At 41.5% G+C, this 25864-nt stretch overlaps 1 protein-coding gene across 16 annotated transcripts in view; it reads left to right on the forward strand.

Moving 5' to 3' along the window:
- Nucleotides 1–25864, forward strand: part of NIN (ninein) — a 94675-nt gene that overhangs the window by 36448 nt on the left and 32363 nt on the right. For all 16 annotated transcript variants that reach the window (XM_036917435.2, XM_036917476.2, XM_036917486.2 and 13 more), the window contains 12 exons: nt 7818–7857; nt 9181–9371; nt 14084–14230; nt 14709–14876; nt 15359–15495; nt 15808–15948; nt 16184–16358; nt 19051–19161; nt 19548–19637; nt 21805–21955; nt 23631–23752; nt 24885–25390. In XM_036917435.2, coding sequence (XP_036773330.2) covers nt 7818–7857; nt 9181–9371; nt 14084–14230; nt 14709–14876; nt 15359–15495; nt 15808–15948; nt 16184–16358; nt 19051–19161; nt 19548–19637; nt 21805–21955; nt 23631–23752; nt 24885–25390 — 1979 coding nt within the window. The remainder of the gene's footprint in view (nt 1–7817; nt 7858–9180; nt 9372–14083; nt 14231–14708; nt 14877–15358; nt 15496–15807; nt 15949–16183; nt 16359–19050; nt 19162–19547; nt 19638–21804; nt 21956–23630; nt 23753–24884; nt 25391–25864) is intronic.

Raw genomic sequence — 25864 nt, forward strand, 5'->3', positions numbered from 1 at the left:
ACAATTGAGGCAGGGTCAGTTTGCTTTCTGCCCTCCTTGAAAACAAGGGGACACCTTGTTAACTGTTTTCCTCCACGGGGAATAAATCAGGTCTAGTAAGATCCTTATCAAGAGCAAGAGGCTTTAAACAATTATTTCTCCAACGGCAGACAATAGTATTGTAAGCCAGAACCATGCAGCTTAAGTGAGAACCTGGGAGTAAAGTTAAAGCCAATTCATTAGCCAAGAATGGACAAGCAAATCAAGTCTTTTTGTTGGTTCATGGGGGCAGGAGACTGGGTGGTAGTAGGTTGTGTAAAAACTAAGACAGAAACAGAAAACAAAATAAAACTAAACTGATTTTACTACCCTACCAAAATCAAACTTAAGGAAGTGTGAAGCATATATATTCTCCTTATGTTCATTTTCACATATGCAGTTAAACTTCATGAATTATTTATTTACATTGTATAGAGAAACTAATCCTGGAGCAAACTTCTTAATAACTGAGAGAAGTTCTGCCAAGAGCTTTTTAGTAGAAATGTACCTACTTTCCCATCCTTCCCCTGTTATATCTTTTGTTCTGGTATTGACTTGGACACTGTGCAGTTTTATTACTGATGGCAGTTATTTCCATCAAGTGATGTGACATCATCAGGTTCAATTTTTCATTAATAGAATCCCAGTAGTTGCCTTTATATTTCTTAAATCTTATTAGATCATCTGGCTAATCCCAGAGATGAAATGCTCATTCAAGATAAAATTATGGATCATTTGAAAGGGATGTAAGAAGCCTCTTCAAAACTAATAAGAAGCCTCTTGTAACACAGGCTGCAACTTGCAGACCTTCCAGCTTAGCAGTTCTCATCAGTCTTTCCGACTTGATCCCAGAGGGAATCTCCTTGGAGTCCAGCCCACACCCCTATCTCCTTCCAGGTCAACAATTTCTAATACTTATTTTCTAAATTGAAAATAAACAAAAAAATCAAAAATCAAGTTTAATGATGATGGTAACATTTCCAACCAGATCATTAGGTATTTTCCAAATGGAAAGAAAAGCAAGATTCGCTATCCATTAAGAGTAGCTCTGATGGGCAAGATACCAGGAGCAGATGTATTTAAAAAATCCCTTTCCCTTAAGGACCTTAAAATCCACTGAACCAAAAACAGTCCCCAACCTTGGAAGGAGAAGAGGCTTAAGGCTCAAACTTTTTAAATTCAGCGTTTTCTTCACACTAGCAGTACTGGAGGCTTCTTAGTGATGTAGTAGGTCTCATCTCAATGTGTGCTTACTTAAAAATAATATACTAATTCCTGTTAGCCCCAGCACTTACTGGTAGCTTTTAATGTCTTTAAAGATAAAGGAACTGATTTGCATTCTAGTCATGACAGCCTAGCAACGGAGCAGCTTGTCCCTGGGTTCAGAACAGCAAGGTTGGGAGCTGGGCTGTCCGGCTCTCTGTTGCCCACTTTGCCTTCACCAGCAGGATAGCGGGAAATGAACCGAAGTCCCAGGAACTGTGTCCCTGCAGAAACAGTAGCCAGCACTGCCAGGCACACTCAGCTTCCAGTATGTGGCTCAGAGTGCAGGCCTTTTAAATACACAAGACTGTTAGTTAAATACGCCATAGATGCTGTCTATTGAAAAGGCCTAAAGTTTCTATCAAAAGCATTCTCCTAAACATTTGTTTTTCTTCAGAAGCTTCCGGTGCTTAGCTAAGTGTGGTGCTTGTAAAAGGGACACTGCAGCTGTTTGTTATGGGAGCTTTGTTATTGTAGTAAATTTCCTTCCTCTGGGCTTACAAGGCTTTCCCCTTTTCAAAAAAAGAAGTCTGTTTAAGGCTGCTGACATAGCAGCCTCTGCTGGAAAAGAACAGCCCATGTGTGCCCCACCGTCCTTTTAATTAGCTCTCCATCCTGCGGGGCACAGGGCCTGCGCGGAGCAGATGGCTGGTGGGGGCTGCGCAGGGACTGCTGTGGGCAGGGGCCACGCCGGCCCGCAAGCTGCAGATGCTGGCCCAGCCTGGGGGCTGAAGCCCGGGATCTGAGAGGCTCGGGCCATCTGCTCCGCAGTCCAGCAAAGCAGGTGCCCTTCCCAAAAAAGGATTCCTGAAAGCAGTTGCGGTCTATGCAGCTCACGTGTGGGGGGCACTCCCGTCCAGCTGTAGGACGACAGAGAGCTGGCCACGATGGCCAGCGTGACACTGAGATACACAGCTCACAGGGCAGGCACGCCCCTCCCTCTGTCTGCCTGAGGCGGGGCGGGGCTGCCTTCTGCAGCAGCCATTTCGGGGGCCCGGCAACCGGCGACCTCTGACCATCACCCCTCTGTCTGCTCTCAACGGGGCTGTTGGCCAGCACCCCAGGCATGGGAATACGGCAGTGCAGGCAGCCCCTGCCAGTGTGGCCACCAGGGGACACTGTCCCCGTGGGGAGGGCCCCCAGAGACGCCCTGCTGCTAAGCTGAATCAGGAGTGATTGCTTCATCACAGCTACTCTGCTCAAAGCTACAGTTTCCTCAGTCTCTTTGATTTGTTCTTGAAACCGTTGCTGATCTGTCTTCTACTCCTTTCCTCTGCCCTTGTCCTAATTTTGAACACCCAAGCAGTAGGAAGAGTGAGTCATTGTTAATATTTATTTACTTAACAGACATCCAGCACTTAATTTGTAGCAAGCACTGTTCTAAGTGCTTACACCCTTGTAGGTGGGTATTGCTATTCGCTTACCCATGAGGAACCTGAGGCACATTGAGAGGTAAGTAACTTGCCCAAGATGGTGTAGCCAGTAAGTAGTGGGGTTGAAACGGAACTCAGAGAGTTCAAACCCTTAACCACGTCATTGTGCTGGCTGAAATAATAATCGCCAGCGTTTTCTAAGTGCCAGTCGTACGCCTCCGTGTCTCCATTAGGAGGGTCATCCCCACTTTGCCGATGAAGTAAGGTACTAGGGCTCGTACAGTGTGCAGAGCCGGACTCCGCCCGCGCAGCTTCTCTGCTTAGCCTGTGTGCCCGTGTGCTTGGCCGTTTGGCCTCCAGAGTCTGGAGTAGCTCAAGTCCCATGGAATGATCTTTTAGAATTTATTAATATCCATTCTTTACCAACGAGAGGCCACATAAGATTTCAGGGAAAAAGAAATTAGCAATCCTTTTTTATGAATTAGTATTGAGAATACATCTCAGCAATTGTCCCTTTCTTCCTCACCCACTTTTCTGAAGATTTTCATGATTATCTCCTTTGCAATGCTCATGGCTGATCTGTGTCTAGAGGCCACCTGCCTGGCTTTCACGTTTTCATGCACTGTGTGAACCATCAGCAAGGGAAGGACCTCGTATGATGTCTTGTTTTACTGGTGGTGGTCCAGTAGCTGACTGATCTGATCCCCCCAACTTTCTAACCTGCCGCCCCCCTCCCCTGCCTTCCCCTTGCTTTTTAATTGGAACTAATGGCTCCGGGCAATGAGAACAAAAATAAATGAGCTGTGAATGAATTGAAGCCCCCCACCCCTGAAACTGCCATTTAATAACAAATGTTCAGCGGCCATGTGCTTACCTCCCTCTCGTTAAAGAAACACAGCTCTTGGTGGAGACCGGAGAGAAGCATGGCACATATATGTGGGGGGCAAACTCCATCTCCAGTTGAAGTGGTCCTGGAATGAAAACGTAGCAATTAGCATAAGCTTGCTTCTCCTTCTAGCAGGACTGGTGGCAGCTGCATGTATGTTTCTTACACAGGGCCATGGGAGACATGCTCGGGAAACTGTCACCCTAGAGATTTTAAGACAAGTTCCCCCTCACCCCACCACCACTCATCCTAAGGCTTCCTGTGAACTCATTTAAGTGGCTAGTTCTGCCTGGGTTTAGAAGGCTGTGCCTGGCTTGATGCCAGTGGGTTGGGCTGCCACAAGAATGCCTCTTTTGGACAGTGATGCTCACTGTCCCCAGTGCAGATCTTGGACAGAGAATGGGCTGGTTATTTGCTATCAAAGTAGCTTCATTCAATAAAGCCAGATCTTTGCCAAGACAGCAGCCAAGGTTTGAGTGTGCAGATATTTCCACACTCTGCTAAGAAGCATGGGCATCAGCAGCTTTCGCCCTCCTGGACAGCACCAGGGCTTCCCACCACGCCTTCCCTTTCTGTCAGGGACATTACGGAGGGGTACGTCCCAAAGGGAAAAGAACGCTCCCTTTCTTCCTACCTCCAGGTCATAGGAAATTCATTTAGTGAGAATTTGAGGGCAGGTGGGCAAAAGAAATAATGAAGTAGTACCTATTTATACTGCATAAACATTTGTAATAGTAAAGGAAACAATTGTTCCCATAGCCCCTCAACCAAATGTACTATTTTTATTATCTTTCCTTCCAGTCTTTGTCTAATATTTATAAATATTTTTGCCAGCAGTAATCTTAGTGTAGATAGCATTTTGTTATGGTCTTTCATTTAATTTCATAAGATGTTTTTCTATGTTCTTACATGGTTTTGTAATTACGCATTTAATGACTATGTGATGATGTGTCATTATACTTTATGCCCCGTTGTTGAATATTTAAAGTGTTTCCAATACTTCTACAAAAAGTGCTGAATGTACATGTTTACACATATTTTTTTTCTTTTATTGCCATTGAAAATCATGAAATTATAGGATCAAAGTGTATAAACATTTTTATGATTTTTGGTATATAAAGCCATTTTCTTTACTAAAAGGGTAATATCCATTACACTGTTATCAGTAGCATATAAACAGGCCTATTTTAAATTATAGCCTTGATAGTAGGAGAAGTCTATTTTAAATCATACAAACAGGCCACTTTTAAATCATAACCTTGATGGTAGTAGGAATTGTATCTTAAATATTTTGCTAATTTAATGGGAACAAAATGATTCTTCATTCTGATTTATCCTTTGATTGCTATTGAACCTTTCTCCATATTTGTTTGATTGTGTTGCTTCTTATGTGAATTGATTGTGTGTATTCTTTGCATATCTGCTGGGGACTTCACGTTTTTCTTACAAATTTACATGAATAATTGATACCTCCCCAGGACCACCCAAAGTCATGCTTCTTATTTAAACAGGGTAATGAAAAGAAATCTGCAACTCTAAATTTAATATGTCCTACATAACACATGTCTAATACAAATAAATTTTATAGTGCTTGTTATGTGGAGGTAGAGATGCACAATTCCAAGCATTTGACCAGCTCTGAAATATGTACTACTTTATTCCTATTTTACATATGGTAAAACAGAGGCAAAAGAGCATAAGAAACTTGTCCACACCCAACCGGGTAGGTAAACCAGGACTTAGAAGCAAGCAGTCTGGCTCCCATGTCTGTGCTGTAACCCCTTCACTTGGTCTCTTGTTCACTGAGGGTGAGTCAGGGTAAGAAGACAGCCGGGAAGCCCCGTCCGGAGAGGGAATCAGACATATGCACCCTGTCTCATAGACTCCTGAGATTTGGAAACAGTGTATTGGAGCCTCTTGTTCCTTTGAACTAATTGCTCCCTGTTTTTAAATGAATTCAGAAGTGAGCAAATGTAAGAAATAGACTTTCATTGTAGCAAGATAAATACCTTGTTGCTTTAGAAATTGTTACCAAGGATTTTTTGAACGTGTGTGTTTGCATTTTTCTAATTATGTATCCCAGGGAGGGCTCCCTGCCTTTTTCCCATCCAGAAATAATATATTCTGCCATTTCTCCTGTCAGTTCACTTGTGCTATTGTTAAAAATCATCCCCTTCATGTGATTTGGTAGGTTTTATTTTGACAAATGGTTCTTAGATCACAAAACCTATTTTATTCATTTTTTGGTAGACGTAATGGATTTCATTTTAAGATCTTTTCAACTTTGATGCTGAATAATGAATCTTCACAACTTGGGGGGCAAAGTAGTATGAACATTTAAATCATTGCCCTATTGGATGAAGAAATAAATGTGGAGGAACAGACAGGCAAGATGCTCTTATTAGTGGGGCTTTATTGATTTAAAACTCTTATATATAAAAAAATATTGAACTCTGTCCAGAAACAATAATGTAAGAAAATCTAAGGACTGTTTTACTCCACTGCTCCCTCCCTATTCCCTTCATATCTCATATATTCACCAGGTTTGAGTTGTTTTTATGTGAAAATGTGGGCTGATAAAATTGTAATCACAAACAACAAAAATCACACTGTGCCCTAAATCAGTTTCCATAGCTGCCCTGTATATAAGTGACTTTCTGTTGTAATCTGAATGAGTTGTAGAGAACTTACCTGTTTTGAGTTACAGCCTTTGGATGTCATCTGTATGGCAGGAGTCATCCATCTCGGCATTGTCAGTTTGAGGTTTCAGTTTCATGCAGCAAAATTTGGTGAACTCGTGAATTGGTGCTGTCTTCAGTATCTTTCTAAGTAAGACATGGAACTGTGAAACCCTAGTAGGTGGCTGTCCCTCAGTAAGTCCTCAGGAGAGGACTGGCATGAGTGCGTATGGAGGGGAACAAAGGGGATGGGCTCAGGTTGCCTGAAGGAAGGACTCGTATGGACTTGTATGAGCTACTGGCCAGGTGCAACCTAGGGATTTTAGGGGGCACACCATCTGCCATGAGGAATCCCACCTCTGGAGACAGGAGTTAATTAGGCTTATTTTCCTGTTGTCTTTATTGCAGAGTCCTAAGAAATTAGTTCCATCTGGTACAGTTTAGGCATCACAGAGAATGGGCTGGTTATTTGCTATCTAAGTAGCTTCGTTCAATAAAGCCGGATCTTTGCCAAGACAGCAGCCAGGTTTTGAGAGGGGGATACACCTTCCCTCACCAGGATTTCCTGCGGTGGCTGTAGAACATCCCGACAGGAGTGACGAGGCGGCTCTCTGGTGGGACTTGCTTGTCACCCCTGTCAGAAGCAGACCTGTGCCACGCTTGGCCAGTCAACGTGGTTCCCTGGCACCCAGTGGTTTTCGTTCTGACTTGGGCCCCTGGCTGGGTGCTTTTGTGCAGTTCCCAAACTACAGCTGTGCAGTATGACTTGGGCAAGGCCCAGTAATGACACAGCAGAATAAGGGGGCAGAATGGCCTGGTTCAGATAAATTTCACAGCTTTTAGTGTAATTTACCAGGAAAGGTGTGTGTATTTAGCTTGAGCTTTCCAGCCTACCTGTTGGGCTGCACCTCTACCTCCTCACTGTGCCAGAAATACACCAGGCGCATTCTGGTCTCTCCACTTCAGCAAATAGTAGCTGCTTATTTCTTTTCATTGACTGTCCCCAGCTCATCCTCAGGTCTCAGTTTAGACATTCTTCTTTTAGGAAGTCTGCTTTGATCTCCCAAGTCTGAAGGATCCCATTTAGATTCCCTCATAGCATCTTGAACTTTCCCATCATAACACTTAATACACTACAATATTGTTCTTCCTATTTTTTCATCTGTGTGTCTTTATTAGCATATAAACTTCTTGCAAGAAATAGGTTTGTCCTGTCATAGCTGTATTCCAAAGATATAGCATAATACCTGGCACCCAATAAACACTTACTGAACAAATTCCTAAATGTATGCGGGCAAACCCTTGTTGGTTGGTGGATTCTGGATAGTTGCTTTGGTTTTATAGGTTGTTACAGGTTTTGCTGTTCAGTGAGTGACCTCGCAAATGTGAAAGGCAAATCCTTGGTGAAATACTGCAAAGGTGGTGGTGTTTCTTAGGAGTCGCCTCTTGATTGGCTGGTTGACTGGGGAAAGCGCGCCTGGGTAAAAGCACTGGAGGGTCCTGACTCATGTGATTCACTCACATGATGGTTTTAGAGCTAGAAAGTGATCTGGGAAAAACATCTAAAGCACAATAATCCTCTTCTCTTGCCTTCTCTAGTGCTGGAAGATGCCACGCAGTGAGGAGTATGAAGCGGAAGGTAGGAACTGACTGTGCATCTGGGCCTGCCTGGGAAGGGGGCGCTGCCACTCACCAGGGAGTTGCCACACTCCCCTTCCTGCATCTGTTAGCCTTCTTCCTAACAGCCCTGCGTGCCTGAGGCCAGCTAAGAAGTAAACTGAAAAACATCAACAGAACATTTATTCCCACTCGGTAGCTCATAGTTTTAAAATCCTAGCATTTAACTTCGTGCAAGATATGACAACTAAGATGTGCAATTCACTCTTGAGCTACTTTCTTATATAGACTTTCAAATTAATCTGTGAACAGTCCTAAACCAAATAGTGACCTATTACAATGCATCCCTTGCCAAGTTTCAGATGTGTTTAAGGAGCATGGAAACACTTTGATCTTCTAGCCAGCAGGTGGAGCTGTGGTCCAGCTGACAGCACCTCGGCCTGCTTCACAGCCTACCCTGGGTTTGCTGTACTTAAAAGTGCTATAATCGCCCTGTGTTCTCTAGGTCTCCAGCCTGGAAAGACACAGACGTGATGGCCTTAATTTCTTAGGTAAATGGTAGGCGCGGCACTAAAGGCTCTTCTCAACTGTCCAAAACTGTCAGTAATTATCTCATGTTTAAGTAATAACCTTACAGAATCTCTAATATGTAAGTAGAAAATTTAACCAAAAGTAAGACCTTTTAATAGAGCTTAAATTTTTATTTTTATATAAGTAATTTGATCCTTAAGTCTTCAAATAAAACTTATCCTTAATATATAATTAGTAACTTGCAGCTTGCAACCATTTATTCTTTCAAGTCGGATTGTTTGCATGTCAGAATATTCAGATTTGTAAAGATTTGGGAACAGACTAATATTGAGATTTGTATGATTATTTTTTGACAGCATGAAATTATTGCCTTCCTGGTAAAAAGCAGTTCTAGTGCCTAGACAGAAGAGAAAGTGGAGATTATTAAGATTATCAATAAAGTCTAGCACTAGCTGAGGCTCTTTGGAATAGTTTTCAACCAGCCTTCTCTTCCTGTCACACCAAAGCCTGAGCCTGAGAATGTTTTCATTTGGAATAAAACAAGCCTAGAACCTTGGCATGACTGCAGGAAATGATATTTCTTACATGGGTATGACTGCCAGTGAACAAAAAAGTACCTAATTTATTCTAGCAGCAGCCTAAGAACCAATGGTTCCATTTAGTTTGATCTTCAGGATAAAACCAAAATAATCAACATTTATAATGTTTTTTTTTTTTAATAGTATTTCCTTTAAAAAGCACATTTTTCTTTGAGACTAGGTTCTCTTTCTTTGGAATTCCTTTGAGGACAATGCACTATCTGCTTTAATTTCAGGCCAGTTAAGATTTTGGAACCCAGATGACTTGCATGCTTCTCAGAGTGGGTCTTCTCCTCCCCGAGACTGGATAGAAGAGAAACTACAGGAGGTTTGTGAAGATTTGGGGATCACCCGTGATGGTCACCTCAACCAAAAGAAGCTGGTCTCCATCTGTGAGCAGTATGGTTTGCAAAATGTTGATGGAGAGGTAAGCCTAGTATCATATTTTTATTCAGGAATAATAATCATGCTAAAAGCTAAATGGGCCATAGGCTGGGAACAGCCATGTATTCGCTTCTGGCAGAATGTCACAGAGCCTCCATTCTTTTTTTTCCTAGAAAGTCATCCATGAAGATTCTGTCTTTGAGGAGCTCGTGTTGTGTTGTGGAGAGAAAAACTGACAATAGCTGGCATTTACTGAGCCCATCCATGTGCCTCTCTCTGTGCTAAGCACGTTCCCCCACATCATCATCAGACGCTAGCTCAGTGCAGCCGTGATGTCAGGTGTACTTGTAGTTGTGGCATTCATGGAGCAAAATTCAGGAGAGGTGTGCTGGAAGGACAAAGTAGGGAGTTCAGTCAAGTTTGGGGAATAGTTTGAAGGCCAGGCTGATGACTAGGTTTTTGGAGAGAAGATCTCAGCATCATCCCTGTGTTCTTCAGCAGACTGAATAATATATAGGAAGAACTTCATGCTGAGGATGGTCTGAGCTGCTTTTATAGGCAAATTGATGTAAAGAGAGCCTTTGGTCAGGGGACCAGCCAGGAGCCATCTGGTCATGAGGAAGTGGAAAAGGATAGGCCAGTGGTCTCGACAATATACACAAGAGTCTTAAAGGAGGCCGCAAAAGACTCTTGCTTGGTAAAATGCTGAGTTTTATGCTTTCTGAAAAATTAAGAGGTGGATTGGCAGGATTAGGCACTTGAAAAGCCATGAAACACAGGATTATAAGTAATTCCAAGATATCTTTCAAAGAGCTGAAAATTAGGACTGGTGAGACCTAGAGGTTAGGGCTACAGTTGTAGCTTGAGAATCTTTGATCGTAATGATATTTGAAGCCAAGCTGTCTGCTTCCTCAAGGGCTAAGTGGTATTTCCTAAACCAGAAAGAAATTTATCATCAAAAGCTTCCTAGTAGCCTGGCGTGCAGAAAGGCTTTTTTTCTCTCCCCATCTCCCTTGTATATGTGACTATTACATTCCCTTCAGCTACCTTTTTAATGGCTCAATGATCAGTTATTTTTTAGTGGTGGCTGTTGAGTCATAAAATTAAATTCATCCTCCTAAATTATAAACCAGTGCAGTTCGCAGAACCATGGGTTGTTTTTGCCAAGTGATATTACACAAACTTGGATTATTTATGTAAGAACAATTCTTGGAATAAACTGTAGCTGTTTGTGGTGAGTTGCATTTTCTTCTGTGGTGGAGCTCCCAGAGCCTGGGAAAAGAAGTATCACATTCAGTTATTTTCCTCTGATCTCAGGATGAGTAAAGGACTGCTTATTAAATATAGTCTTTACATAGTGTTCTTCCTCCAGAAAAAGTTATGAAATACTCCAGTACTTTGTATTAGTAGCTCTAGACCACAGAGGAGCTGAATGTTCATGATCTCAACAAACAATTTAGAATCCTAGAATTTTACAACTGAAAGCAATTTTAGATTTAGTCACTCCCCTCATTTGATAGATAAAGAAAATCTAAAGAAGATCACTGCTCGTTACAAGGACAGCTGTAAGGCATTGACGGCAAACTCCTACCCTAGATGTCAGATATGGACCAAAGGATACTTTATTTGGCCTGCCCAAAGTTTAAAAATTGAACTTTTGCTACATTTTTTAAAGTCAGGGGATTTTTCTAAAAGTCACAAGATTTGGTTCCATTTTGCTGGCAGTGAGCAGCAGCCAGCTTCTTTGGACAAAGCATGCACTCATGTGCTGGGTTCAGTGCTTTAAATGGCACTACTTTCTAATGTCTCAAGACTATTCTGCCTCATTCATTCATTCACATCGCCTTCCTATCCTCTCCGGTATTTGGGTTTGTGATCCCTATTCTTGTGCGTTATTTCCCAACCTACACATTGGGCAATTGGCCATGCAAAGACCTGGCTAGTGTTTCATGGGGAGGAAGGATGTCCTCAGGGTTCTAGATTTGGCTCCTGCACAGGCTGCATGGGCTGCCCCAGGTGCCCATTTGACTTGCACTCTGTTCGGCCCAACCCTGCCCATCTGCCATCTTCTGAATCCACACCCTCTTAATCACCATTTGCCCACACCGCCATGGACAATAACCGGCAGGACTCACTTGCTCCAGTACTTTGAGTGGATCAGGTGCTGGGTGTTTAAGCTTTCTGGAAGCTGTACATTGATTTGGCCAAGGTCACAAAGCCAAGCAGTGTGGAGCTAAGGTTAGAGCCGGAATGGGCTGGTTAACTTGTCAGTGAACCAGCGTTTTATTATGACTTCCAGTTTGATGACATGAAAGCCTAGTCCTCTAAGAAAGTGTTCTTTTGGTTGATAAAAATGAGACAAAGAAGCTAAGGAATCTTGGCAACCTCAGAATCTTACCCCAAATACCTGTCCATTGGTTTCATCGTACAATTCTCTATGAGAAACTGTTGCTGCTTTGGAAGATTTCTACTCTTAAGTTTTCTTGTTTCAGAGTCCTCTCCACAGGAAGTGGTATAAAAACAAGAATAGAGGCAGATGTTTTCTACTGGATATAAACTGGAAAAAAGTATTTGACATAAAAGAAGTGACTCAAACACTTATATGAAGAGTAAAATCAACAATTATGAGATGACATGAATCCTAACAATAGTCCAGATTATGAATGAATGAATATTGAAAATTTGAGGATGTGTCCAGAGGCCTTTGTGAGAACAGACCCAGTTGTAGGCGCTAATGCAACAAGAGTAAACTTGTTGCTTGCTCTTTTTCCTTGCAACTTGATAACATGGGCATCACCTGAGAGCTTTCTAGAAATGCAGAATCTCAGGCCCCACTTCCAGATTTAAATATATCAGTCTGTGTGTTAAGGTCCTCAGGTGATTTCTGTTTTGTACAAAGGAGGCATGTCCCTACAGAATAATAAGAATCCAACTGCCAGGAGGAAGGACTTTGCCTTCTCTCCCTCTTTTGTGGTGTCAGGGATTCATGCTGCTGTATTCTTTCCATTCCTCTGTTGAGCTAGAGAACGAACCATAATCCCAGGCAAGCTTCTAGAAAGACTGTAGTCCAGTCTCCCCTTCCCCAATTATATGATGAGGACTGCTTGGTTACTGCCAGAGGGTGCAAAATCTCCAGGCAAAATTCCCTTCTCTTACATCTCTTAGAACCCTTCTATTTTTCACACACAAAGTCTTTCTTCTCCCATCTTCATTTCTCCTGTGCTAAAGCACTATGACAAATAAAAACCCAAAGCAGGCAGTATTGTTCCAAGCAATGTTCCAAATCCCAAGTCATAGGTTTCAGTCCCAGATTCTTAGATCATTGCAATCTGTCCCAGATCAAATTCTGCTGTGCTAATATACCAACCTCAAAATTTCAGTGGTGGCAAAATATCATGTACAGTCACCCCATATAATGGTTTAATGAATGTCCAACTAATTTTTATTATTAAAACAGTAGGATACTATATCTTTATACTTTTTTTGGTATCATTAATGTACAGTCACATGACAAACATTGTGGTTACTAGATTCCCCCCATTATTAAGTCCCCACCATATACCCCATTACAGTCACTGCCCATTAGTGTAGTAAGATGCTATAGAGTCACTACTTGTTTTCTCTGTGATATACTGCCTTCCCCGTGCCCCCCCCACTACATTATGTGTGCTAATCATAATCCCCCTTAGTCCCCTTCTCCCTCCCTTCCCATCTACCTACCCTCCCCAGTCCCTTTCGCTTTGGCAACTGTTAGTCCATTCTTGGGTTCTGTGAGTCTGCTGCTGTTTTGTTCCTTCAGTTTTTGCTTTGTTCTTATGCTCCACAGATGAGTGAAATCATTTGATACTTGTCTTTCTCCATCTGGCTTATTTCACTGAGCATAATACCCTCTAGATCCATCCATGTTGTTGCAAATGGTAGGATTTGTTTTCTTCTTATGGCTGAATAATATTCCATTGTGTGTATGTACCACATCTTCTTTATCCATTCATCTACTGATGGACACTTAGGTTGCTTCCATATCTTGGCTATTGTAAATAGTGCTGCGATAAACATAGGGGTGCATATGTCTTTTTGAAACTGGGATCCTGCATTCTGAGGGTAAATTCCTAGGAATGGAATTTCCAGGTCAAATGGTATTTGTATTTTTAGTTTTTTGAGGAACCTCCATACTGCTTTCCACAGTGGTTGAACTAGTTTACATTCCCACCAGCAGTGTAGAAGGGTTCCCCTTTCTCCACATCCTCAGCAACATTTGTTGTTCCTAGTCTTTTCTATGTTGGCCATCCTAACTAGTGTGAGGTGATAATCTCATTGTGGTTTTAATTTGCATTTCCCTGATGATGAGTGATATGGAGCACCTTTTCATGTGCCTGTTGGCCATCTGAGTTTCTTCTTTGGAGAAGTGTCTGTCTGTTCATATCCTCCACCCATGATATAGTTATACTTTTTAAGTTTTTAATTTGTAAGAATAATGTATAGCAACATTGAGGATTACCTGTTCTAAAGAGTGTGTTAATTGTTAAGTTTCATAAGGTTAGGAAGTTGTTGAAAATGGACTTTTATTTAGTTGAGTGAGGGGGAAGAACATATACTGGGAAAGAAAACAAACTCAGTGGAATGAAAATAAAGGGAGAAGTTGTATTTCTGGAGTCCTGGGATCAACAGTGGTGACAGTTTCTATTGCCAGAAGTGTACTTGGGCCTTGTGTTATTTTGAGTGAACTATTTAAAATATGTGATTACCTTTTTCCAGATGCTTGAGGAAGTCTTCCATAATCTTGATCCTGATGGTACAATGAGTGTAGAAGATTTTTTCTATGGGTTGTTCAAAAATGGAAAATCCCTTACACCATCAGCGTCTACTCCATATAGACAATTGAAAAGACACCTCTCCATGCAGGTAAGAAGTAAATAGGAAGTAGTTTCTTTGTGGGTAGAAGCTGAAACCCATTTGAATACTTTCTAATGAGTTAATATGTTCTCTGAAGAAAAATACTGAGGAGAAAGAAGCAAAAGAAGGATAAGAAAGAAGGACTAAGCCACTGGGAAGGAAAAGTTGGGTTTAAGAAATGACCATAAATTAGAGTGGGAAGACTAATTATGCCCTTTAATGTTAGCTGTGTGTCAAAAGAAACCTGGTGTTAAGGAGAGATCCATCCCATTTGTGTCAAGGAACTCTACCAGATCAGTTGCTTTGGATAAGATTTGCATTCTTGACTCACTTGGGAAAGGGAACTAGGGGGTCTGTATAACCCTTTTTTCTAGTAGTATTGATTAGAGAAACACGCCTTCTGCTCCTTGTGCTCAAGACTGACCAGTTTTGATCGTGACCAACACATTGTTGAAATGCCTGAGGTCATTCAAACCTCTTCTTCCAGTCTTTCGATGAGAGCAGACGACGTACCACAACCCCAGCAGCGATGACGAGAACCATTGGCTTTCGTGTCTTCTCCTGCCTGGATGATGGGATGGGCTGTGCATCTGTGGAGAGAATACTTGACTCCTGGCAGGAAGAGGGCATTGAGAACAGCCAGGAGATCCTGAAGGTGTGGCAACTGAAACGGGAGAAAAGTGACAAATTGGGGAAGGACTGAAAGTTCCAGTGTTTTCTGAAACTGTGATTTCATTTGATTCTTAATAATTCTTCTATTCACAAGATCTAAGAGATAGGAGGTAACTTTTCCTACTCCCTGTCACCAGGAGTCTGTCACTAACTACTTTCTGTGTTTTTAACCCCTAAATTATTGACAAGAGAAATGCTCTTAACTAATTTCTGGTTGGTAAAGATTAGAGTTATGCTATTGTGTTTATTTATAGCATCAGATAGTATTTTTTTAACATGCAAATAACCACGTTTTGATTTCTTAGAACTTAGTTTTGGTCTAGATTGAAGATGTTCCTAAGCAACCACTAAAAAAAGTAATCATACAACTTTTTGACTATAAATTCAGTTCTTGGAGTTTGTCTTCACATCCCTGGCTTTCAGAGGACAAAATTTGTGATTGTCTTGACTTGTTCTGATTTCTAGGCCTTGGATTTCAGCCTTGATGGAAATATCAACCTGACAGAATTGACGCTCGCTCTTGAAAATGAACTTTTGGGCCCCAAGAACGTCGTTCACCAGGCAGCTCTGGCCAGCTTCAAGGCTGAGATACGGCATTTGCTGTGAGTTGACTGGGAGGTTCACCTGCTCCATTCCCTTTCCACTTGCCCAGCAAGATTTTCATTTGCCTGGGCCATACATTCTTTATGCAAATCCGGCTAATCTCCTATATCTTGCCGCTGTGAACATGAGGTAGAGCATAGGTTTGCATGCAGCCTTCAGAAGGGAGCTGCCGAATGTCTTTGTTTTGGAAGGGTTTTGGTTGACTTGGTTTCATTTTTGTATTGAAGCAAGCCAGCTGAGAGCCTTTCTGGGTCTACTAGTTGCTTAGAAACACCTTCCCTTTAAATAACTCAGTTTATTTCTGATTCTAGGGAGCGAGTTGATCAAGTGGTCAGAGAAAAAGAGAAGCTACGTTCAGATCTGGACAAGGCTGAGAAGCTCAAGTCTCTAATGGCCTCAGAGGTGGACGATCACCATGCAGCTATAGAGCGGCGGAATGAGTACAACCTCAGGTGCGGTTGGTAGGACAGGACCTCCCGTTCCACCACCCTGGGGCTCAGCCTGCCCGCCACTTGGCCACACCCAGCTGGCGAGACTTAGGTGTGGCCAAGCCCAAAGGAAGGTCACGCTGGACACTTTCTCAAAGGAGCTCCCAGTTTCTGTGACTTTGCATTCCCATTTCTGGTAGCTCTTCATGGGGACCTCTGAGGGGTGTGATGGCAACTTGCTGGTTGTTCCTTCTTGCAGGAAACTGGATGAAGAGTACAAGGAGCGCATAGCAGCCTTAAAGAGTGAGCTCCGTATGGAGAGAGAGCAGATACTGCAACAGGTGGGCAAGCAGCGTTTGGAACTTGAGCAGGAAATTGAAAAGGCAAAAACAGAAGAGAACTACATCCGGGATCGCCTTGCCCTCTCCTTAAAGGTAATCATCCTCTTAGTCTGATGGTCTGCATCCCTACTAAGGATGCCACATGGAGAAGCCCAGCTCTGTGAGAGGGCAGGGTCTTCCCAGGGCTCAGCCCAAGGATTCCTGTAAGCTCGCCCGGCTGGCTCATGATGCAGGTATGGCAGAGCCCCTGCTGGGCTCTGTCTTTCAGGAGTATCCAGGCTTTTCAGTTTGCCGACAGTGCTGCTGAGTGTACCTTGTTCTTATTACCCACCGGAAGTTGCACTGAGCCCTCAGGGCTGTTTGGCACCTGGCTGAGGGCTTCTCCCTTCCCTGACCTCCCCACCCCCTTAATCTGAGCGGACGACATTGTCTCCTGCCACAGAGGCATCAGCTTTGTTCCTCTGCTTCCAAATGTGCCTTTTCCCATATACATCCTCCTCTCCTTTCCTGTGCCTCTTTAGAGGAAGTGGTCCTTCTGATAACTGGACTCTGGCACCAGATAATTTGGGACCGTGTGGTCTAGAGATGAAGCAGGGAGGGGTTCTGGACTTAGATGCCTGGCTCCCATCTGGATACCACTACTTTCTGGAAAACCTTGATCAAGTCACCCAAACTTGTTTCCTAATATGAAAAATGGGCACCATGGTAATACCTACCCCAGAGCCCTGATATGGGGATTAAATGAGATGCTACACATACAGTGTATGGCAGGTACTCGGTGCATATGGAATATTCACTATTGTTGAGGTTCCTCAAACTCCACACATCAAAAATGGATCTAATTCTCACTCCATAACCATCAAATTGCTGCTTCTCCTGAATTTCCCCCCTAATCTACATTATCACCATGTGGTGTAAGTAAAATCCCCCATTATCCTCACTCACTGGTCTCTAAGTCCTCTTGGTGCTCTGAAACACCTCTCAGGTTTACCCCCTTCCTCCTGATTTCCACAGCCTCTGAAGAGGTTCAGAGTTCATCACAACTCATGTGACTTATGTGCATCCTTCCATCTATCCAACCTCCACGTGGCCACTACAGTTACCTGACTAAAGATCACTTATAATCATGCTGTTACCCTTTGTAAAAGTACAATGTGGTAACTCTGAAGGCCCCTGGCAGGGGGCCTGCCTCATACCTTTCTAACCCAGGTTCTGGCAGCAATCCCCAACATTGTGCCCCCAGCCCCACTGTGCCTGCCAGAAGCTCTCTCAGGTCCTTAGTGAACTTTTATGCACCCCTATATTTATCGCAGTACTATTTATAATAGCCAACATATGGAAACAACCAAAGTGACCATCAGTAGATGAATGGATAAAGAAGATATGGTACATATGCACAGTGGAATATTATTCAGCCATAAAAAAGAAAGATATCCCACCATTTGTGACAACATGGGACCTAGAGGATATTATGCTAAGTGAAATAAGCTAAGTGGCAAAAGACAAATACCATATGATTTCATTTATTTGTGTAATCTAAAAACAAAACGAAATGAACAAAACAGCAGTATACTGACAGACACGGAGAAGTGACTAGTGGTTATCATATGGGGGAGAGGTTGGGAAGAGTGAGGGAGTTAAAGGGCACAAAAATTCTCAATCATAATATAAGTCGGTCACAGGGATGGTAGTACAGCACGGAGAACACAGCCACTGACTCTCTAACATCTTCCTATGTTGACAGATAGTAACTGAAGTAGTTGGGTGAGGATTTAATAATGTGGGTAACTGCTGAACCACTCTGTTGTATACTTGAAACAAATATAAGATTGTATGTCAACTGTACTTCAGTAAAAAAAAAAAATGATGGCTCTATATTCTTTTGGCAAAATATACTTTGAAAATAATGTTGTTCCAATTAGTCTTTAGCATTGGAGTAGAAAATATGTCAAATGGCATGTCTGTTTTTTTTTATTTTTGACAACTGTGGGTGGAAATCTCTAACAAATATACGTACAGAAAAAAACCCACCCTTGGTGGACTTCAGTTGATGTGTTATTTTATTATAATATTTAACCATACAAATATGAATATGTATAACTTTTATATCTTTAAGCCAGAATAAAATCATAAATATAAACCAAACTATATTAAAACTAATGAAAATTGGTTTTAGGGTTATTCTACTTTTTATAGTTTTTCTGAGATGAACAAGATGAACAACCACTTTTCTTTCACTCAGCAATATATTGAGAATGTTTTTTGTGTCATTAAATATTCTGTACTGCTGTCCAGTAGAAATACAATGCAATCCATATATGTAATTTCAAATTTTCAGATAACTACATTAGACTGTAAAAAGAAGCAAGTGAATTTAACTTTAAGTCATTTTATTTAATCTAGTATCTGCAGAGCATTGCCATTTGGCATGTAATCAATATACAAAAATGACTACTGAGCTATTTCATTACATTTTTGTGCTATTCTAAATCTGGTGTTTTATATGTACGATATGGTAGTATATGTATTTCAAATGCTCAGTGTCCACATGTGACTATAATATTGGATAGCACAGTTCTGTTCTATAGGACCAAAAAAAGAGGAGGCTTAGTTTTGGGTCATAAGATAAATAATTTTTAATTATTTGCTTTTGTCTAATCTACCAAAGCTTTCAAGATGAACAAATTTTCTCAATCCAAAGCACTGATTTATGCATCATATAAAATGGTACAGCAATTTACTTATTTTTAATCTATGCCCATTTAATTTCTCCAAATTTCTTCAGGAAAACAGTCGTCTAGAAAATGAGCTTCTGGAAAATGCAGAGAAGTTGGCAGAGTATGAGAATCTGACAAACAAACTTCAGCGAAATTTGGAAAATGTGTTAGCAGAAAAGGTAAGTCTTTCTAAGTGCGATTTCCTGATGTGCAGCCCAGAGTGTAGTTTACTAAAAAGTGGAATCAAAGCCACTAAGAGAACTTCTATTTGGGAATCATTTAGATGGCTAAAGGAAGCTGTCATTTTTGCAGGGATGTAACTTTGTAGGTTGAATATGTGGGAAACTTTGCATGGCACAGTGTAGAGAAGCCATCCCTGCCTTAGTTGAACAAATCACTCTAGTATGTGCTCCCCAACATCCAGCTGGCAGTGTTTCTGCTTGAATGTCACATTCCTCTCATACTCAAGAGACCGGGTGAACGCCACTAACTGGGGCCTTTGGTATGTTGTAGGTCAAAGAAGGACACTTGGGACAAATGAAAGCTTTCCCTTTTCCTTTTCTAGTTTGGTGACCTCGATCCCAGCAGTGCTGAATTCTTTCTGCAAGAAGAGAGGCTGACCCAGATGAGAAATGACTACGAGCAGCAGTGCAGAGTGAGTGGCGACAAGAGCACAGCACGTGGAGGAGTGCCTGGGTCGGGTCCCACCCCTCTGCTCACCGGCTGTATGGCCGTGAGCAAGCCACTTACTTGTGGGTGCCTCAACTCTCATCCAAAAGATGGTAAAAGGAAGAGTACCCACCAATAGGGTTGTTGCAAAGAGTCAGTGAGTAAATATATATAAAGTGCTTAGAACAGAGCCTGGGACGGAATGAGCACTTCACCCAAATGTCAACTATTATCATTTAGTATCCCAAAATATTGGGGAATCATGCAAACTGTGTTTAAGTCTGCTTTATTTAGGTCAGAAATTGGTAGTGCTTAGAGGAAAATAAAGTTTTATTCCAAGTGGAGGAATATGTGGTCATGTTGTGCTGATTCCAAAATTAGCCTTTCATAATCAATCAGTGAAGACCTAATCTGATGTAATTTGTTTTAGTCCTGTGGTTTTTGGAGTTTTCTGAATACATTCCTTATTTTATTTATAAAATGTAAATAAATGAAAAGGAAACCACTTAAGTCTTTAGCTAGTAAATCATTACAAATTCCTACAAGAAGAGACAAGAACATCCTTACAAAAATAGGCATCTGTTTTTTTTTAAAGTAACTGTTCTAAGCTTAGGAATTTGTGATTTTTTTTTTTTTCTAAACCACAAGCACTTGTTTATTTTAACAAGGTAAGTATAACTGAGTCTGACTACTTGAGGTGAAAATTGTACTTGGGCAGAAATGAGGAAAACAATCACCTCCTTATGAGGGTGCTCATAGCCTGCCTTCTCAGGAAGTATATATGCACATTTTGAGAAAAGAAATGAAACATTTACGCTGCTTTTACAATTAAGTTTGGCTCTTCATTCTAAGCAAGTAGTGGTGTTTTCTTTATATGTCTTTTTAAAATTTATTATTTACTTATTTTTATTTTTATATTGAGGTACCTACAATAAAGTGCACAAGTCTTTTTTGATGTATAGCTTGATGAATTTTGACATGTGTATACTCATGTAACCATCACCCAGATCAACAAATCACATATCCTTTATATGTCCTTAAAGATAATGATTTCATTAGTAAAATCTGTCAGCTCTACCTCCAAAAATTCCCCCAATCAGTTCAGCTTTTTATTTAACAGGTTTACATACAATTCACCCACAGAATTCACCCATTTAAAGTGTACAATTCAACATCTTTTAGTATATTCACAGAATTGTGCAACTGTCACCATAAATTTTAGAATATTTTATAACCCCCAATGAAACTATCAGTCCACTTAACTGTACTCTCTCCCATGATACCCTGTCCTATACAACTAATAATCTACTTTCTGCCTCTGTTGCCTATTCTTCACATTTCATAGAAATGGAATCACATAACATATGGCCCTTTGTAACTGGCTTCCTTTGCTTCACATAATTTTTCAAGGTTCATCCATGGTGTAGCAGGTGTCAGTACTTAGGCTCTTTTAATTGCAGAATTACACTCCATTGTACAGCTATTCCACACTGTATTTATCCATTCATTTGTTAATGGGTATTCTGATTATTATGAATAATGCTGCTATGAACATCTGTGTACAAGGATTTGTGTGGATGTACATTTTCATTTCTCTTGGTTGTATGCCTGGAAGTGGAATTGCTAGGTCATATGATCACTGTATTTTTAACCTTTTGAGGAACTGCCAAACTTTTTCCACAGGGTTTGCAGCATTTTACATTTCCCACCAGTATGACACTTCAAATTTCTCCACATCCTTATGAATAGTTGTTATGTCTTTGAGTCCAACTATTCTGGTGGGTATGAAGTGGTATCTCATTGTGGTTTTGATTTGCATTTCCCTGATGACTAATGAGGTTGAGCATCTTTCCTGTGCTTATTGGTTGAGAAATGTTTTTTCAGATCTTTTGCCTAATTTTTAAATTAGGTTATTTATCTTTTTATTAAGTTGTAATAGTTTGTTATATATTCTAGTTACAAATCCCTTACAGTTAAATGATTTGAAAAATCTTTTCCCCCACTCTGTGGGTTGTCTTTTTACTTTCTAGATGGTATCCCTTGAAGCACAAAAGTTCTTCATTTTGATGATGTCCAATTTATCTATTTATTTTCTTTTGTTGCTGGTGCTTTTGGTGTCACACCTGAGACTTGTGTTGGTTTTTAAACTCCAGGTATTACAAGACCAAGTGGATGAACTCCAGTCCGAACTGGAAGAATATCGTACACAAGGCAAAGTGTTCAGACTTCCCCTGAAGAACTCACTGTCAGAAGAACTTGAAGAAGAACTTGATGTTAACAGTGGTCACATCGAGCCTGACCAGGGTAAGCCATTCATACACCATCTTGTTAGAGTCTCTGCTTTTGGCTTTTGTTTTTAGAACCATGATTGAATGTGAAATTGCAAAACTTTGGCAACCAAAAAGAAGACTTTGGCAATACTATTTAGCTATTTCCCTTGTGGTCTGTTTTTTTCATTTGTCCTTGAAGTCCTTATGAGAATATTTCCATCTGATCTTGATAAGCATCAACAAAGGAATGGAAAAAATCAAACCACAAGGATATTTGCTTTGTTTAAAAAAAAGCTTGCCACAAGACTGAGAATCCAAGCCTTGGGAATGTGAGAATTCAGACACTGAGCTATTGCTGAATCTTCCCTTTCTAAAAGAGTGTCTAATTGGTGTATGATGGTTTTGGAGAGCAGGCTAATCAGAAACCAAAGAATTTGGTTTTCTTCTGCTGGCTGTGCTAAATGTCTGCATTGCCTCTGCAAAACAACAAATAAGTAAATGTTGATTGCCTGTTCCTTAGGTCGGGAGGCAGAGCTGTCTGGGGGCTTCCTCTTTCATTATCAGCTCTTTTCCTCCCTCCTGGTATCCTGCCTCTTTCCTCTAGAGTGTTGAGTTTGAATTTCAGAAAGGGTACTTAATAAACTCTTCTCTTATAAGTAGTTTTACCCACTGCTACTTAGAACGGGAGTGAACGTTCTTACAAGGGTTGTTTATTCTTCTCTTCACTTATTATAGAATAAATAAAGGACTGGGAACAGGAAGAGGCCTTCAGACCTTTCCTCTGATTCTGTCTGTTGTCTGTAGTGTAAGGGTGGAGCCCAGCTGATGATGTGATCATCTCAGAAGCTTTACTGGGCTTCTCCATAGTGCTGGGGTCTCCCTGTGGGTATGTAAAGCTGCTCCATCTTCTGGTGGTTGGCATCCCGGGCATCCCCTCTCCACTGGGGATATGCCGTGATACATGAAGGAGGTGCCCAAAGCGAGACTGTCAGCCCCGGACGCTGGGCACACCCTTTCTCCCACCTGCCTGTGTACCTACCCCCACATGAAAAACCTTTTTGTGTCCTCTATCTTAAGAGATTTCTACGTAGTTTTTATTAAACGTAATCATTTTGTTTGTGTGCTGGCATAGTCCCCAATTTATGCTTCACATTTCAGTGTCCTCCTCAGTCATCATCATGGGCAGGTGCAGAGGTGAACTCTTTTTTATTAGCTGATAATTTAACGTTACAAGAGAGTAATATTACAATCCTCGATCTTCTGTATGGTTGAGTGGTGGGCTGGCAGTCTTGACCCATGAAGTTAATAGCTTAAGGCATCTCTGGCCACATTGTCCCTCTGCTGCGTTGTCACCCAGTGTGTTGGATGGAGGCACAGCTGGTTGGTTTGAACAAGCTGGCTCACTCTGTAGCATTTTCGGTAGGAGGAGGTCACCTTTAAGCAACAATTTCCACAGCTACCTACTGTTCAGAAAGATGGATTCTGTGAAGGTGTGGTACATGAAAGAATCTGATCACCTTCATTTTGTCTGTTTTCACAAAATGCTTGAAAACAAAAGAGACGTCCCTTAGCTTCCATTGATTCCTAGTAGGTCTCATCTGTGGCAATTTAGGCTGAAAATTATTCCTCAAACTGGATGTCCCTCCTCAGGTGCCAGTTGTGTTATTGAAAGAACCTCTGCAGGGTCAACAGATGCCATGTATTTTCAGGGCTTGGTTCTGGAGACTGCCATCCACTGAATATGAGCATCGAGGCGGAGCTGGTCATCGAGCAGCTGAAAGAACAACATCGCAGGGACTTAAGTAGCATAAGACTGGAACTTGAAGATAAAGTAAGTCCTTCATATTAATCCTGTTCTCTGATTTCCCTGAACCCTGACAAACTTTTGCATGTAGGACATTTTCAGTACTTCTGGCTCACAGAACAGCACCTCCTGTACGTGTCCTCTTGTGTGTGGTAGCTACTGGGAGCCCGCTTCCTCAGGATGTTTTCATAGGCTCAGCGTGAGGACTTTTCCTCCTAGAAGAGAGTTTTTCCAAAATGTAATTACCTTCAATCCTAGCAATCTTGGGACTTGAAGACCATTACATTATTTCCAGCTTGCTAAAACACAAACCAACAAAAAATTTAATAAAATTAAAAAAGCCCTGTGATTTAACAGGGTTACCTCCTAAATTAGGTACAAGTTCTGAAACCTGGCCTCTAAAACCCTCCACCATGTTGCTTCAACTTATATTTTCAGTCTCCTCCCTTCCCATGCCTTTGAGTTACCCTATTCTCCAGCCTAACCAGGTAGTTTACTGTTCTTCATCAAACTCTGCCCTCTTTTGCTTACTGTTATTACATGCATCGTTATTGTTTCTTTCTAACTCTTGAAAGCCTACTTACCCTTCAGAGTCTATATCAAGTGCTGCCTCTTACATGTACACACTCCCAAATTCCCTGACCAAATGTGGTCTCTCCCTCTAAATCTCTGAGTTACACTGTAGCTTTTTTCTTTACCTTATATATTTGCATTCTGCCTGATAGCATACTTGTTTGTACTTGTCATACCCATGTCTAGACTGGTTTCTCCTTGAGGGCAGGACTATATCTTACCTAACTTTGTGTTCCTAAAGGTCGTCAAAGTGCCTGATAGGTGTTCAATATTTTATTTTAATTAAGTATTTTAAGACCCTATGTTGACAGCTGGGATGGATGCCTAGGAAGACAAATGGTATCTATGTGGAAGTCCAGTCAGTTTTAATATTATTGAGTTGCTCAGAAACTAATAAAATTCAACCAAGTTAAAAGGAAAGCGAACCATGACTGGCTTGCATCTCTCTTCTTTAATGTGTTTTTGAATCGCTACTTTACAACAAAATGGAAAACTGAGGAATGTGTTGTAGGACAAAAGTTCTCACTGCGCCCAGCACCTTTCCACGATCTTGAGTAACACTGGCGGTTTCACTTTCTGACTTCAGGTGCACTGTTATGAAGAGCAGCTAGATGAAACCAAGGTCGCCTGTGAAAAGGAGCAGGAGAACATGAAGCTGAAGTATGAGAATGAAGTGTGCATCTTGGAGAAACAAATAAGTGACCTTAAAACCGAAATTGCAGAACTTAAGGGCCAGGCAGTGGTGCTCCAGGAGGCACAGCATACAGCTGTCTGCAGACACGAGGAGGAGAAAGCACGGCTGCAAATGAAGTGGGCTGAGGAGAAGAACCAGTTGCAGGAGAAGCTGAGGCTGGAACATGATCTGGAGCTCCAGGAGAGACTCGGGCAGGTGGAGGAAAGCTTTAACCGAGAAAGGGAAGGACTCATCCAAAATGGTGCCTGGACCGAAGAGAAGGTGAAAGGCTTGACTCGGGAGCTAGAGCGCTTCCGGCAGGAGCAGCTGGAGAGCCTGGTGGAGAAGCACACTCTTGAGAAAGAGGAGTTGCGAAAAGAGCTCTTGGAAAAACACCAAAGGGAACTTCAAGAGGGAAGGTAAGAAAATGGGGGACATGGAGAAAGCTGGGGTGCTGTCCCTCAGGGCCACCGGAAGTTCCAGTCAGTTAAGGACATTTTGAAAAACCAAAAAGCTTAACAGACCATTGATTGGATTCTTTTGTAGTTTTCAATCTGTTTTGTATTGTTTAGGCATAAGCTTATCTTGGGGTTATTAAATCTGTTTTCTTTTTTCTTTGAAGAGTTAAGTATTTCTTGTATCAGACTTGTATGTTTTAAGGTTCCAGATGCAGATAAGATTACCCCAAATGTGGTTCCTTCCTAGTTCAGTTCAGTCTTGTTTTCTGCAAAAGGCTACTTACAGGCTAAATTCCGAGCAAATTAGATTTCCTTCAAAGTTATGGACGACCGTTCTGTGCTTGCCTTCCTCACATGGAATCCCAGGAACACTGGAGCACTTTAGTACTTCTTACTTTGATTAACTCGGTGCTACTTTATTAAATAAGAAGCGAA

Source organism: Manis pentadactyla, chromosome 11, assembly GCF_030020395.1.
Source record: "Manis pentadactyla isolate mManPen7 chromosome 11, mManPen7.hap1, whole genome shotgun sequence".
Classification (NCBI taxonomy): domain Eukaryota; kingdom Metazoa; phylum Chordata; class Mammalia; order Pholidota; family Manidae; genus Manis; species Manis pentadactyla.